Raw genomic sequence first — 15,241 nt, 5'->3', positions numbered from 1 at the left:
TGTGGAAACAGTCCTGGACTCTGAGGAGGCAGGATATCAAAATTATAGTTTCAGCTTTGTCACAGGCTCACTGTGTGACTTTGGGAGAGTCATTTTCCCTCTCTGGATTTTGAGTTCTACTTTTGAAAAATGAGGGTGTTGGAGTCGATGATCTGTCTAGTTCTAATAACATTTTATGGTTCCATTATTTGATTGTATGGCTCTTGCTAGCTGTTGGCTAGTATTGGTCACAGCTTAACATAACCAAATATTTAGTATCTGCTCTATGTGTAAATCTTGGGCTCAACTCTGGGCAAAGATGAAAAACTGATATGTTCGCTGATCCTCAGGGGCTTACATTTTAGTAGTACAGAATAGTAGAGTTGGATGAGACTGCACAGCACCTAGGTCAGCCTCCTCATTTCACTAGCTTCAGAGTGGCAGAGTTATTTCCTCTAAGTCACACAGGAAGTCCACAGAAGAGCTAGGACTAGAACCCAGGCTGCCCAACTCCATTCAGCAACAAATATACTAAAACCTATACATATTTTCCTTTTCTGAGTCATCAGTTGCTACCTGGATCTTCAGGCTAACTATAGAAATCTCCCTTTCTTTAGAGGGAATGTATTTTATTTTCTAGAACTATTTCAAAAAATAAAAAGGACAACAACAAGAACAGCAAAAAACAAACCAAAGGTCCAATTGTAACTTCCAGGGTTTGTTCACAGACTGAAACAAGAGCTTCTCTATGCTGTGGTTTACTTTGAGCAGGGTAGTGTCCACCATTAGCTGTGTCATTGTTAAGATTGCTATTGTTTTCCAAATTCTGTCTTATTATCACCGTGCTTGCCATACAGTAAACACTCATAAGCAATGCTTTATCTATCCTTACCTATCATTTGATCCTCCCTCCAAACCTGTAGAGGTATGAGGTGGGGGAGGGCAGTGATTGTTTCCCACCTAGTTTTACCCATTTGGAAATGAGGAAAAACAGGTGAGACCCCTAGTCAGAAGGGCATTTGCTTGAGCTCCTACAATGAATTAGTGGCAAAGCCGGGACCAGAACCCCCATCTCCTAGTCCCTCTAGTCCGTGGCCATAGGAAGCTCTCCACTAATTAGTTCTCTCAACATGAGCAAATCACTCAGTCCTTGAACCCCCTTTTGTCATTTGTCTAATGTATTACCTTCCTTGAATGGCTGTTGTGAAGATCCACTGGGATAACTCATGTATTTTAAAAATAGAAATTGCACAAAAAAGTATGAATTGTTATTGTGAACTTCATATGTCTACCGGTGCCTTTCTAGCCTACCCTAGGCAAGACCCCCATGGCTTTGGAAACTTCACTAAGATTAGCATGATATAGATGTTGGTGCGGGGTGTCATTGTGGGTGACAGCTACTTCATCTTTATACTCCTGCCCATCTGGTCTCTCTCTTTCAGTGTGAAGTCTCTCCAAACTTGTATTCTGTATATGTATCCAATAAAAGTCTATATTCTCTCGTACTCCAAGGTGTACGTTCTCTCCCTGGATGGTGTTTCCTTCAGGGCCATTTTGTTACTACCTCCTTCATTTGCAATCAATTGATCAACCAGCATTTATGTGCCAGGAACTCTGCTGGGGATACAAAGATAAAAATGAAATAGTCCCTGACTTCAAGGAGATTACATTTTATTAAGAAAGACATGTATACATAAAAACAAAAGATAGATGAGATAAATACAAGCTAATTGGGGAAAGGGCCAGGAGAGCTCAGTGTAGATGGCATTTCAGTTAAGTTCTGAAGACTATTAGGGATTCTGAGATCGTGGGGTTCCACAATTCTCACCCACATCATATCACCTGAAGGAAGAGAACATTGATGTTGAAAGTTTGGGCTTTGGTGGTGAGGAAGAGCTCTGAACTATTCCCCAGGGGAATCCCATCCCATCTCTGCCAGTTGATGATTTCATCAAACCCTTCTTCCTAACAGGATTATCCAGATTTGGGAGTTTGGGAGTTACCTATTGCTGGGGGCTGGATGACACTATGTAAGGTTGAAGAGGGGCTTCCTGTTTGTGTGTGGGTTGGAATCGGTGACTCTGAGATGCATTCTGTGAGTCCACAAGGCATAATCCATATGTACTATTAACAATGATAGATACCATTTATATCACTGTTTAAGACTTGCACAGAACTTTCCATATTATCTCATTTAATCCTTGCAAAACAGCTTAGTAAAATTGGTACTCTTAATGTTACCATTTCATAGGTAAGGAAACTGAGGCTTATAGCTGGTCAGTGTCTGAGGCAAGATTCTTGACCCCAAGTCTAACAGTAGCCACTGTGAAACCTAATGTATTTACTTGTGGACACTAGATATCTCCCACCCTAAGCCTTATGAGATGTACATTATTTTATTATGTAATGTAACGAGCCCGCAGAGCAGCTGGAAGGTCTCTGAAAGACCTGGCTGATCCTATGTTAATGGAAATTGAAACAGAAAGCAGCAGAGTTGTGAAGAAGTGACCTTCATCTTTGAGGATAACCTACCTGTAGCTTCCTTCCAAGCCTTTGTCCCTCTTATCCCATCTGTGTATAGGCCTGATGTTATCCCTGGGCCTGGTTGAATTGCTGACCCCTAGGGCTAATTTCTAAATATTTTCCACCACTACCAGCTGAAGAAATTGAGGCCAGAGAAGTAAAGTGATTTACTCCAAACCACACAGATAGTACTAAGTTGGAGAGGTAAGATTTGGACCCAGGCCCTCTGATTCCAAATTAAATTCTCTTTCTACTGTATCATAACAATTCATATTTATAGGGCACATTAAGGTTTACATTTTGCTTTCTTCACAACATTCCTGTGGGATACGTAGAATAAATCTCCCCACCTTTACAAATGAAGAGTAGATGAGTTTAAGGTCCCTTCTAGCCAGGCTAGGGGTGTGCCGATAAATGTTCAACAACCAGCTCTTGGAGGGGATGCACACAACAACACACTGTTGGGTTTAATCTGTACTCTTAATATTTTTCCCCATCACTTTCTTAAGTCCTGACAATCAATGAAACAGTAAATCAAGCCCTGATTTGTAGCCTCTGCCAATTTCCTGAGGTGTAAATGCTCACATTGAAAATTTAACAATTGACTTTCTGGAGTTGGTTCTCATTGGTTCCGACATTGCTTTTTGCTTTAAATACTATGGCCCCTTAAGGAAGTGACTTCGAGTCCTCAAAATGGGAAATGTAGAAGGGATCTTAGTAGTAATCCAGTCCTTCCTTCTAATTTTATGGCAGGTGAAACTGAAGCCCAGTTAAGGCGAATGATTGGCCCAAGGTCTCATGGCAAGTTTATGGAAACATCAAGATTAGAACCTAGCCCTACTCTGGAAAGTCAAGAACCCTTTCCCCCTGGAATTATAAGTTCTAGACATAAAAGGAACCTGGGGGGGTACCTAGTTCAACTCCCTTATTTTTCGGATATATAAAACTGAGGCCCAGGTAGGTTAAGTGATTTTCCCAAGATCCCACAGGTAGTGAACACCAGAGGTGGGGATTCGAATCCAGTCATTATGGCTCCAGTGCTCTGTCCACTATATCATATGGCCTTTCTTTCCCCATCTTGCTGCCACCCACTAGCATGACAACAGGGCAAAAGTAGGCACCCCAAACCAAAAACTCCCTTCTTGTTGTTTGTGTGGGAAGGCTCTGGAATCCGGCCATCTCTGGGTTCTGAGGCCGGAGTAAACAGAAATCCCCAAAGCTTCCTCCCATCGATTGCATCAGCCTTGGGTGTGCTTCTGGGTCTTTATCGCTCCCACTGCTTGCCCAGAATTAAACAGCAGCCAGGATTTTCAGGGCAGATCCATTTCACCAAGGTGCTTGATAGTAAAAGCCAGATCTCCCAGATACATGCCACTAAGGACCTAGGATGCCTGAAGAACCTGATCTTAGACTCAAACGATCCCTCTCCTAGAATCTGAGAATTTTAAGATCATAGACTCTTAGACTGCCATCCTAGTGAATAGTATTGTTAATGACCTGTCTTTTTATAACATTTTAAGGTTTACAAAGTGTTTTCCCCACAGTGCCCCAGCAAGGAAGGTTGTGTATTAAAGTCACCTGCATGTCGTAGATGAGAAAACCGAGGCTCAGAGAAGAGAATTTACTTGCCCAGAGAACCATGACTGAAACCCAAGTCCACCAATGACGGGCCCAGTGCTTTCCCCACCTGGTTAGGGATGATAAATTCATCATTCAGCCTGACTCAGGCTCTCAGAGGTAGGGGAGACTTCTGAAAGCATCTTATCTGATCCAGCCAGGCATCACCCTTTCAGGCCAATCCTAGCCAGATAGATAGATAGATAGATAGAAAGAACACTCCTTAGGCATTGATAAAGTACTGGGGATATAAATAGAAGTAAGCAAGACAGTTCTTGCCCTCAAGGAGCTTACATTCTAATAGGGGAGCACAACATAGATAGAAAATTGGGGGTATACATCTGGTGGCATGGTATGGAGGTATCTGGGAAATGACATGTAAGTTTTGAGTGAGGAAAAAACTCTTTTCTGAGACCCCAGTATGTTAGGGGCCAAGTCTAGGGTTCCTATGGAAAGGGGATAAACATGATGTCTGAAGTGCAGAGGATGCTACACCACTCTTTTTTTTACATGTAATTTTAATTTTATTTTACTTTTAAAAATTAGCTACTATTTTTTTCCCTCTCATCTCTCTCCCTCCCCCAAAGAAAAAGGAAAAACAAAACCCTTGTAACAAAAACTCATAATCAAACAAAACAAATCCCCATGTTGTCCTTGTCCAAATTTTAAGTCCGTTGTCCCCCGTTAGATGGTGGACTGGCAGCTTCATTATCGATACTCTTTGGAATTGGGTCTTTGCTGTACTGCTCGTTGTCAAGACTGTTCTACATCCACTGTGTTTCCTCAGCTCTCCTCCATATTCAGTCCTGGTCCTTATAAATATACAGTGTTTAGCTTTTATTTTGAAGTTCTTTCCATATGCATTGTTACAATCATTGTATAAATCATTCTCCTACTTCTTTTCCATCAGCTTATACAAATCTTCCCAGTTTTCTCTGAATTAGCCACATTTGGTATTTCTTACGGCACAGTAGTATCCCGTTACAGATTTGTTCCACCATTCTCTCAATCAACAGGCATCCCCTCATGTTGCCAGTTCTTTAAGTGCAACTTTGAATGTGTGTTTGAGATATTTCTCTCTGTTTTAGACCTCCTCACGGTATAAGATTAGTGGTGGACTCTCTGAGTCAAAGGGAAACAGTTCCAATGTTGTTGTTGTTTTTAATGAGGAAAAGACGGATCCAGACCTGTGATATAATTGGTGTAAAGGAAGTAGATTCACCCTACACTATAAATCTTTTAAGAAATGGTCAGATATGTTATAGAGGGAATTTTTATTAAGGTACAAGTTGAACTAAAGACCAGTGGGGTCCCTCCCAATTCTGAAAAATCTGTGATTCAGTAACTAATTAGAAAAAAATTCTTTTTTTTCTTTCTTTTTTAATTTAATATATTTAGTTTTCAGCATTGATTTTTACAAGAGTTTGAATTACAAATTTTCTCCCCATTTCTACCCTCCCCCCCACTCCAAGATGGCATATATTCTGGTTGCCCTGTTCCCCAGTCAGCCCTCCCTTCTGTCACCCCACTCCCCTCCCATCCCCTTTTCCCTTCCTTTCTTGTAGGGCAAGATAAATTTCTATGCCCCATTGCCTGTGTATCTTATTTTCTAGTTGCATGCAAAAACTTTTTTTTTGTTTTTGAACATCTATTTTTAAAACTTTGAGTTCCAAATTCTCTCCCCTCTTCCCTTCCCACCCACCCTCCCTAAGAAGTCAAGCAATTCAACATAGTCCACATGCATATCATTATGTATAACCCTTCCACAATACTCCTGTTGTGAAAGACTAACTATATTTTACTCCTTCCTATCCTATCCCCCTTTATTGAATTTGCTCCCTTGACCCTGTCTCCTTTCAAAAGTGTTTGTTTTTGATTACCTCCACCCCCATCTGCCCTTCCTTTTATCATCCCCCCTTTTTTATCTTCTTCCTCGTTTTTTCCTGTGGGGTAGGATACCCAATTGAGTATGTATGGTATTCCCTCCTCAGGTCAAATCTGATGAGAGCAAGATTCACTCATTCCCCCTCACCTGCCTTCTCTTCTCTTCCTACAGAACTGCTTTTTCTTGCCACTTTTATGCAAGATAGTTTACCCCATTCTATCTCTCCCTATCTCCCTCTTTCAATATATTCCTCTCTCATCCCTTAATTTGATTTTATTTCTTTTAGATATCTTCCCTTCATCTTCAACTCACCTTGTGCCTGCTCTCTCTCTCTCTCTCTCTCTGTGTATATACACACACACACACACACACACACACACACATATATACACACTCACATATACATATATATACATAAGCATATATATATATGCATATTCCCTTCAGCTACCCTAATACTGAGGTCTCATGAATCATACACATCATCTTTCCATGTAGGAATGGAAACAAAACAGTTCAACTTTAGTAAGTCCCTTGCAATTTATTTTTCTTGTTCTTTTTCTTGATTACCTTTTTATGCTTCTCTTGATTCTTGTGTTTGAAAGTCAAATTTTCTATTCAGCTCTGGTCTTTTCACTGAGAAAGCTTGAAAGTCCTCTATTTTATTGAAAATCCATATTTTGCCTTGGAGCATGATACTCAGTTTTGCTGGGTAGGTGATTCTTGGTTTTAATCCTAGCTCCATTGACCTCTGGAATATCGTGTTCCAAGCCCTTCGATCTCTTAATGTAGAAGCTGCTAGATCTTGGATTATTCTGATTGTGTTTCCACAATACTCAAATTGTTTCTTTCTGGCTGCTTGTAGTATTTTCTCCTTGATCTGGGAGCTCTGGAATTTGGTGACAATATTCCTAGGAGATTTCTTTTTGGGATCTTTTTGAGGAGGTGATCTGTGGATTCTTTCAATTTCTATTTTGCCCTGTGGCTCTAGAATATCAGGGCAGTTCTCCTTGATAATTTCTTGAAAGATGATATCTAGGCTCTTTTTTTGATCTTGGCTTTCAGGTAGTCCAATAATTTTTAAATTATCTCTCCTGGATCAATTTTCCAGGTCAGTGGTTTTTCCAATGAGATATTTCACATTGTCTTCCATTTTTTATTCCTTTGGTTCTGTTTTATAATATCTTGATTTCTCATCAAGTCACTAGCTTCCACTTGCTCCAATCTAATTTTTAAGGTAGTATTTTCTTCAGTGGTCTTTTGGACCTCCTTTTCCATTTGGCTAATTCTGCCTTTCAAGGCATTCTTCTCCTCATTGGCTTTTTGGAGCTCTTTTGCCATTTGAGTTAGTCTATTTTTTAAGGTGTTATTTTCTTCAGTATATTTTTGGGTCTCCTTTAGCAAGTCATTGACTTGTTTTTCATGGTTTTCTCGTATCCTTCTCATTTCTCTTCCCAATTTTTCCTTTACTTCTCTAACTTGCTTTTCCAAATGCTTTTTGAGCTCTTCCATGGCCTGAGACCAGTTCATGTTTTTCTTGGAGGCTTTTGATGTAGGCTCTTTGACTTTGTTGACTTCTTCTGTCTGTATGTTTTGGTCTTGTTTGTCACCAAAGAAAGATTCCAAAGTCTGAGACTGAATCTGGGTGCATTTTCGCTGCCTGGCCATATTCCCAGCCAACTGATTTGACCCTTGAGTTTTTCAGCGGGGTATGACTGCTTGTAGAGTTAAGAGAACTATGTTCCAAGCTTGGGGGGATGCGCCAGCTCTGCCACACCAGCACTCCTCCTTCCCCAAGAACCCCCACCCTGGACTGGAGTTAGATCTTCAGCAGGCTGTGCACTCCTGCTCTGATCCGCCACTTAATTCCTCCCACCAGTGGGCCTGGGGCAGGAAGCAACTGCAGCTGTACTTCTGTAGCTGCCCCATCTCCGCTGCCCCCAGGGTGGTGGCTGAACCACAAACTCCTTCCACTCCTGCAGCTTTTCCCACTAACCTTCTCTGTTGTCTTTGGTGTTTGTGGGTTGAGAAGTCTGGTAACTGCTGCAGCTCACTGATTCAGGGTGCTAGGGAACGCTCCACCCAGCTCCTGGTCTGGTTGGTCCACACCGCCCACGCTGGGCTGTGCTCCACTCCACTCTGCTCCCAGCTCCGTGTGGGATAGACCTCACCCAGAGACCATCCAGGCTGTCCTGAGCTGGAGCCCTGCTTCCCTCTGCTGTTTTGTGAGTTCTGCAGTTCTAGAATTGGTTCAGAGCCACTTTTTATAGGTTTTTGGAGGGACTCGGCAGGGAGCTCACACTAGTCCCTGCTTTCCAGCTGCCATCTTGGCTCCGCCCCCCAGAAAAAATTCTTAATGGTACTTGAGATGACCTTTATAGCCTCTTCCAGATCCAAGCCTATGCTCTTATGATTCTAGGTAGTGGTTTTGTGGTTTGTGCACTTGCTTATCCACATATCCATCCATACAAGGAAATATACATATGACTTACTGCACTGTTTAATCTGCTGCTTATCAAATCATCAGTAGCCTACTGACTCCTAAACAAAAGCCAGTCTGCTTATTCTGGCATTTGCTGCCCTACATACTCTGTCCTTTCAGCTTTGTCTAGCCCCGCTCTTATTCCTGCAGTCTGTGCCCAAACTAGATTGGTCATAGACTCCCTAATCTCATCCTTCCTTCAGCTCTTTGAGAGTTGGGATTGTTTCATTCTTTATCCCAATGCCTGGCACATAGTAGGCACTTAATAAATCTGTCGATTGGTTTACATAGGCCTACAGTGCATTCTATCCGTATCTCCACCTGTCAAAGTCCTCCATAGCTCAGATCATATGTCACTTCTTCCATGAAGCCTTCCCTGATTCCCTCAGCTAAAAATCAGCCCTCTTTCTAAAATGTTCTCATAAAACTGTTTCTCTTCTCATGCACTGATTTTATTCAAATTTTTATCATGGTTCTGTGTTTGTGTCATTTTCCTACTAACCTGTGAAATCCAGGAAGGTGGGAAGTGTCTTGTTTAAACTTCAGAACTCTTCCCACTCATAGCACAAGGCTCTGTGCACAGTTGGTGCTAAATAAATGTTTGTTAAATGAACACATACACTCATACCTATATAATAGACAGTTAGATATGGTGGATAACACAGTAGACTTGTTTAGGAGACCTGTATTTAAATGTCCTGGAATGGATATTTTCTACCTGAAATCATAAACCTAGGGCTGGAAAGGGACTTCCAAGACTATTTAATTTTGTTTGTTTTATACATGAGGAAACTAATGTGCAAAGATGTTAAGGAACATCCCCAAAGTCAGGTAGGGAGTAAAATCAGAGGCAGGATTTGAATCTAGATCTTCTGATTTCAGAGTCAGTGTCTTTCCACTGTACCAAGCTGCATCTTGGCAAGTCATTGGTTCTCAGAACCCCAGTCTCTAAACCTGTAAAATGGGGAGACATGTTTGTCCTCTGTCTCACAAGGTTGTTCAGTGAGGAAAACGCCTTGTAAATCTAAAGTGCTCTGTTGCTCCAGGGTGTGGAGAGAGAGCATGGCTTAGTGGAAAGAGTACTAGATTTAGAGCCAGGAGGACCTAGGTTCAAATCCAACCTTGGATACTAGCTATGAGACTCTGGGCTAATCATTCTGCCCTCTTTGTAATGACTGAGTCACAGATGGGTCCCTATTTGCATTGGTGGTGGTAGTTACCACACTAAGCAAGCACAGCTCCTGGACACATCTGATGTATTATTATCTACGTTGTGTACATGCATATACAAATACGTTGTCTCTGACACATACACACACGAGTTTATAAGTACAGATCCATAAACCCACTTATACATAAGAATGAATAAACAGACATCCACACTCACACATAGACACATATGAATACAAAAACAGATACAAGTATTCATCAATCATTGCTACTTTAAAAAAAAGGTTTCTTGCTGCCTTTTGTTTTTACATTCCAGTCACTTCCAAATATAACCCTCTTCTCTGAGCTTTCACTGTAACAAAGGGAAAAAATTTTAAACAAAAACCTATAGATACAGTTCTCAAGCCCGATAGTGTATGCAACATTCCATATTCATAATCCCCCACAAATTACTACCTCCTGGGACTGCACTTCCTTCTAAGTCCACACTCCTGGTCACATCTTGATTAAAGGGAGGAGGGTATGTGAGGCCCAAAGTAGCCTCAAGATACCTCCCTGTAGCTCTGAGAAGCCTAGCAATAATAATAAAAAATAGCTCATATTTATATATTGCCAACTATGTGCTGGGCAGCTCGGTGGCACAGTGGATAGAGTGCCAGGCCTGGACTCAAGAAAACCTGAATTCAGATCTGGCCTCAGACACTCGCTTGCTGTGTGACCCTGGGCAAGTCACTTAACCTTGTTTGCCTCAGTTTCCTCATCTGTAAATGAGCTGGAGAAGGAAATGGCAAACCTTGCCAAGAAAACCCTAAATAGGGTCACGAAGAGTCAGACGCGACTGAAACGACCGAACAACAACAATTACCGTATTCCAGGCGTTGTGCTAAGCACTTTACAAATACGATTTTCTTTGATCCTAACAACAGCCCTGGGAGATGGGTGCTATCATTATCCTCATTTTACAGTTGAGGGAACTGAGTTAAGCAGAGGGAAACTTCCTAGGAAATGTCTGAGGCCAGACTTGAACTTGGATCTTCCTGACTCCGGGCCCAGTGCTGTATCCACTGTACCACCTATTTCCCTGGGAAACATGAAGCTGGTGAGGAGAGCTTGGGCAGGATCCTTCTCCCTCCTGCCTCCCCACAGCCCCAGCGCTCTTCCCCGAGGAGCTGCTCTGTACCTGATCACCAAGAATCAGGAGCCCGACTGAGGATTAGGACCAGCGGAGCTCCCCTGACTCCCTGTTCACCCCTCTCATCATGAGGCCCTAGTGACTCATTAATTGGCTTCTCTGGTACTTACCAGGCTTCACGCAGAGCCTTGTTAGCTACTAATGACCTTCATTGGGTCCTGAAGGAGATCTCAGAACCAGAGAAGGATGGTGACTTTGAGGCAGTCTGGCGATTGGGAAGAGCCCTGGATGTGGAGCCGGGGCCTACATCCAAATTATTGCTCTGCTCCTGTCTGGTGAAGGGGCTTTGGCACAGTCTTAGGTCCATAGTCAAAGGACCTGGGTTTATCTCCCAGCTCTGCCACTTCTGCATCTGTGTGATTTTGAGAAAGTCACTTGCCTTCCCAGGGATTGAATATCTTCATCTCTAAAATGTCTAGGGAGACAGCTCTCTACTACACTGTGTTCCCTTCATCCCCATTTTACGGGAGAGAAGATTGAGGTCTGAGAAGTTGAAGGAAATCTCCATAGTTCACATAGCCAGTAATAAGTTGAGGCACGATTCCACCCCAGGTCTCCTTTCTTCCCTTCCAGTCCTCAGTCCTCTATATCCCAGTAACTCTTTTTTTTTAAAAAAATAAATATTATTTTATTTTTTAAAGCTAATTTTCAACATTCATTTTTCATAAGATTTTGAGTTCCAAATTTTTCTCCCTCCCTCTCTTCCTCCCCTCTCTAAGCAATCTGATATAGGTTATACATGTGCAATCATAGTAACCCTTTTCCTAAAGTAAATTGGTTTTGATTTCTTTTGTTTATTGACATCACCAAAATTTCTCCCAATGTCCTTCCCTTTTCCATATAACAAAGAATATTTTTAAAGGGAAAAGAAATCAGCAAAACTGATCAATACATTGAAAAAGCCTCAAAATGAAAATAGAAATCCACACTTGAGGATCCCATCTCAGTGAAGGAATGAGATGAGTGAGCCTTATATCTTTTTGCCCAGTCTTATTCTTTGTAACTTTACAACATTCCTTTTTGATTGTTTTGTGTTTGTTCTTTCTGTTTGTGTGGCTGCAGTGGGAAAAGGGAATAAGCATTTATATACACCTACTGTGTGCCAGACACTGTGCTAAGCGCTTTACAAATATTATTTCGTTTGATCCTCACAATGACCCTGGGAGGTAGGTGCTATCATTACCCTCATTTTACAGATCAGGAAACTGAGGCAAACAGAGGTAAAATGATTTGCCCAGGGTCACACAGCTAGTAAATGTCTGAGACAAAATTGGAACTCAGTTCTTCCTGATTCTAAGTGCAGCACTCCATGCCCTACGGCGCCACCTAGCAGGCTGTTGTGTGTATTGTTTTCTTCTCTGCTTACTTCGCTCTGTATCAGGTTATGTGAATCTTTCCACGCTTCTCTATTTTCATTGTTTCCATTGTTTCTTCCCGCACAATAACACTTCATTAATTCACATACCACAGTTTGCTTAGCCACTCCCTAATTTATAGATATTGATTTTGTTTCCAATTCTTTGCTACTCCTAGATTGCTATTACCGTGATCGCTATTAAAGAAAATTCTGTATTATGGGGTATTGGCTTAAGTGTCATAGGATCACAGATTTAAGATTTACAGAAGAGGAAACCGAGGCAACCAGGGTTAAGTGACTTGCCCAGGGTCACACAGCTAGTAAGTATCTGAGGCTGGATTTGAACTCAGGTCTTCCTGACTCCAGGACTGGCACTCTATCTGCTGTGCCACCTCGCTGTCTGACATGTAGTAGTTCAACCACCTGGTTTTACAGTGGAGGACCCTGAGGCCCAGAGAAGTTAGGCAATTTGTCTGATGTCACACAGCTTGTAAATTGTGGAGCCAGGATTCAAACCAAGCTCTTTGACTCCAGGCCTTACACTCTTTCCACTGTATCATGGATGCCTGTGCACACAGACTGGTAGACAAGATTAGTGTCTGGCTTTTCCAGTGGGTTCCTTCCCTTCTGGCACAGCCACTTCCTAGATTCCTGGTGCTACCCTTCCAGTATCTCATGCCAGCTCTTCCCTGAAGCACCAGGTTTGAGGAAAGGAAGCAGATGTTCTCTATACCAATGGTATCCAACTCAAATGGAAATGAATCCCTGCAGGCTACATTTTTACTTAGAAAACCACAAATTAACATGATCTATGTTGTATTCTATTTTATTTATTTTGTTAAATATTTCCCAATTACATTTTTTTGTTATCAGTTGTATATTCAAAGTCATGCAGAATGTATGTCCGTATTAGCCATGTTGCCAAAAAAAAAAGATAAAAATAAAAAGCCAGAAACACAAAGAAAGTAAAAAATAAAGTATGCTTCAGTCTGTACTCCTAACTTCATGAGTGGATAGCATTTTTCATCATGGGTCACTTTGGAGTTGTCTTGGCTCGTTGTCTTGATCAGAGTAGCTGAGTCTTTCACAGCTGATCATCATAGTATTGCTGTTAGTGTGTGCGGTGATCTCCTGGTTCTGTTCATTTTGTTTTGCATCAGTTCATACAAGTCTTCCCAGATTTTTCTGAGACTATCCCCCTTGTCATTTCTTATAGCACAATAGTATTCCATGACAATCCTATATCACAACTTGTTCAACCATTCCCCATTTGATGGGCATCCCCTCAATGTCTAATTCTTTGCCACCACAAGTAAAGCTACTGTAAATATTCTTGTACACGTAGGTCCCTTTCCTTTATTTTTAAATCTTTTTGGGATACAGATCTAGTAGTGCTATTGCTGGGTCAAAGGGTATACATAGTTTTATATCCCTTTGAGCATAGTTCCAGACTTTTTTCCTCCCAATTACATTTTAGTCTGATTTCTTTACATGGGGAGTTTTGGGGGGTCAGGTGTGACACCTCTGTAGAAGGCCTATTCCATTCATAGAATCTCAGATTTGGAAGGTGAGTCATCTGGTCCAATTCTCACCTTAACAACCAGTATTGCCCTCTATATCATCTCCAACAAAAGGTCATCCACAATCCACTTGAAGACTTCTGCCAGTAGAATGTAAGCAACTTGAGGGCAATGACACTTTTTTCTCTTGTCTTTGTATTTCCAGCACTTAGTATAATGTCTTGTACACGGTGGATACTTCAGAAATGCTTGTTGGATTGGGTTGGACTTCCAATGATGAGGGATTCACTACCTGGTTACACAACTCATTCCGTTCAGAAGCTCTAATTTTTTTTGCTAATAGGGAGCTGAAATCTTCCTCCTTATAACTTCCAACTCATGGAGTTAAAGGACCTGGGTTTGTACCGTACCTTTGTCAGTAACTCACTTTATGACCTTGGGGAAATCATTTTCCCTCGGTAAGTTTTCTGTTTCCTCATCTAAAAATAAGGGTAATAAATCTTGCTTCTCTTAGGACTGGGTTGAAGAAAGTTCTCTGTAAAACTTCAACTTCTGTAGACATTTTTAGTTTATAATAATTATTGCTAAGAGGGTTGTCTCTTGTCTGTTTCTAGGTTATCCCTGACTGGAAGGAGCAGGAATGGGATGATGACCCTTCAAACTATACGGGCATGTTCCATTTCCATTTTTGGCGCTTTGGAGAGTGGGTTGATGTGGTCATTGACGATCGGCTACCTACCATTTATAACCAGCTCATCTACTGCCACTCCAATGTTAAGAATGAGTTCTGGTGTGCTCTCATTGAGAAGGCTTATGCCAAGTACGTTCTCCTGTGCTGGGGCAGCTGTAGAGACTGGGGGGGGGGCGGGTGGGCAAGGGATTGTTGTATCAGGAAAGAGGGATTTTGGTCCCAGCTGATTAGAAAACAGGTAAGTGAGAAAGTTAAAATTAAGAAGGTAAAGCATGTTGGTTGCCTAATTATGGGACCCAAACTCTCTCTCTTGGCATGTTAAATTTTATAGCTTTTCCAGCAGCCTGAATGTATGCATAAGGATCCTTGAGAATGGGGATTTAGTCTTGTTTCATTGACCTCTGTGTTCCACTCCAGCTCAAAGTCCATGCATGATAACAATCTTGGTATCCTCATGGCCTAGCACAGTGCCTGGCACACAGTAGGTACTTAACAGATGGTAATAGAATAGAGCACAGAATGTCAGAGTTGGAAGAGGCCTTAGAGCACAGAATGTCTGAACCAGGAGGGGCCTTTGAACAGAGAAAGTCAGAGATGAGAGGGGCCTTTGAAAAGAGAATGTTCCAGCTTGAGGAACTTTAGAACTCATCTAGTTCAATTTCTTCATTTTACTTCTGAGAAAATGAAGATTTAGAGGTAAAGAAATGTGTGCAGGGGGAGACTGAGTAAGGAGCAGAGCTGGATCCTAGTCCAAATCTTCACACTCAGAATCCAATGCTCTTTTCATTACATTCTGCTCCATTGAAATGGCCACATGACCTGAGA

At 41.7% G+C, this 15,241-nt stretch overlaps 1 protein-coding gene across 1 annotated transcript in view; it reads left to right on the top strand.

Annotated features, from left to right (window-relative positions):
- CAPN5 (calpain 5) overlaps positions 1-15,241 on the top strand; it is a 155,253-nt gene that overhangs the window by 112,374 nt on the left and 27,638 nt on the right. The window contains exon 4 of the mRNA XM_036742447.1: positions 14,340-14,545. Coding sequence (XP_036598342.1) covers positions 14,340-14,545 — 206 coding nt within the window. The remainder of the gene's footprint in view (positions 1-14,339; positions 14,546-15,241) is intronic.

Source organism: Trichosurus vulpecula, chromosome 2 (genome assembly GCF_011100635.1).
Source record: "Trichosurus vulpecula isolate mTriVul1 chromosome 2, mTriVul1.pri, whole genome shotgun sequence".
NCBI lineage: Eukaryota > Metazoa > Chordata > Mammalia > Diprotodontia > Phalangeridae > Trichosurus > Trichosurus vulpecula.
The sequence above is the reverse complement of the archived record's forward strand: the minus strand, read 5'-3'. Positions and strand labels throughout refer to the sequence as shown.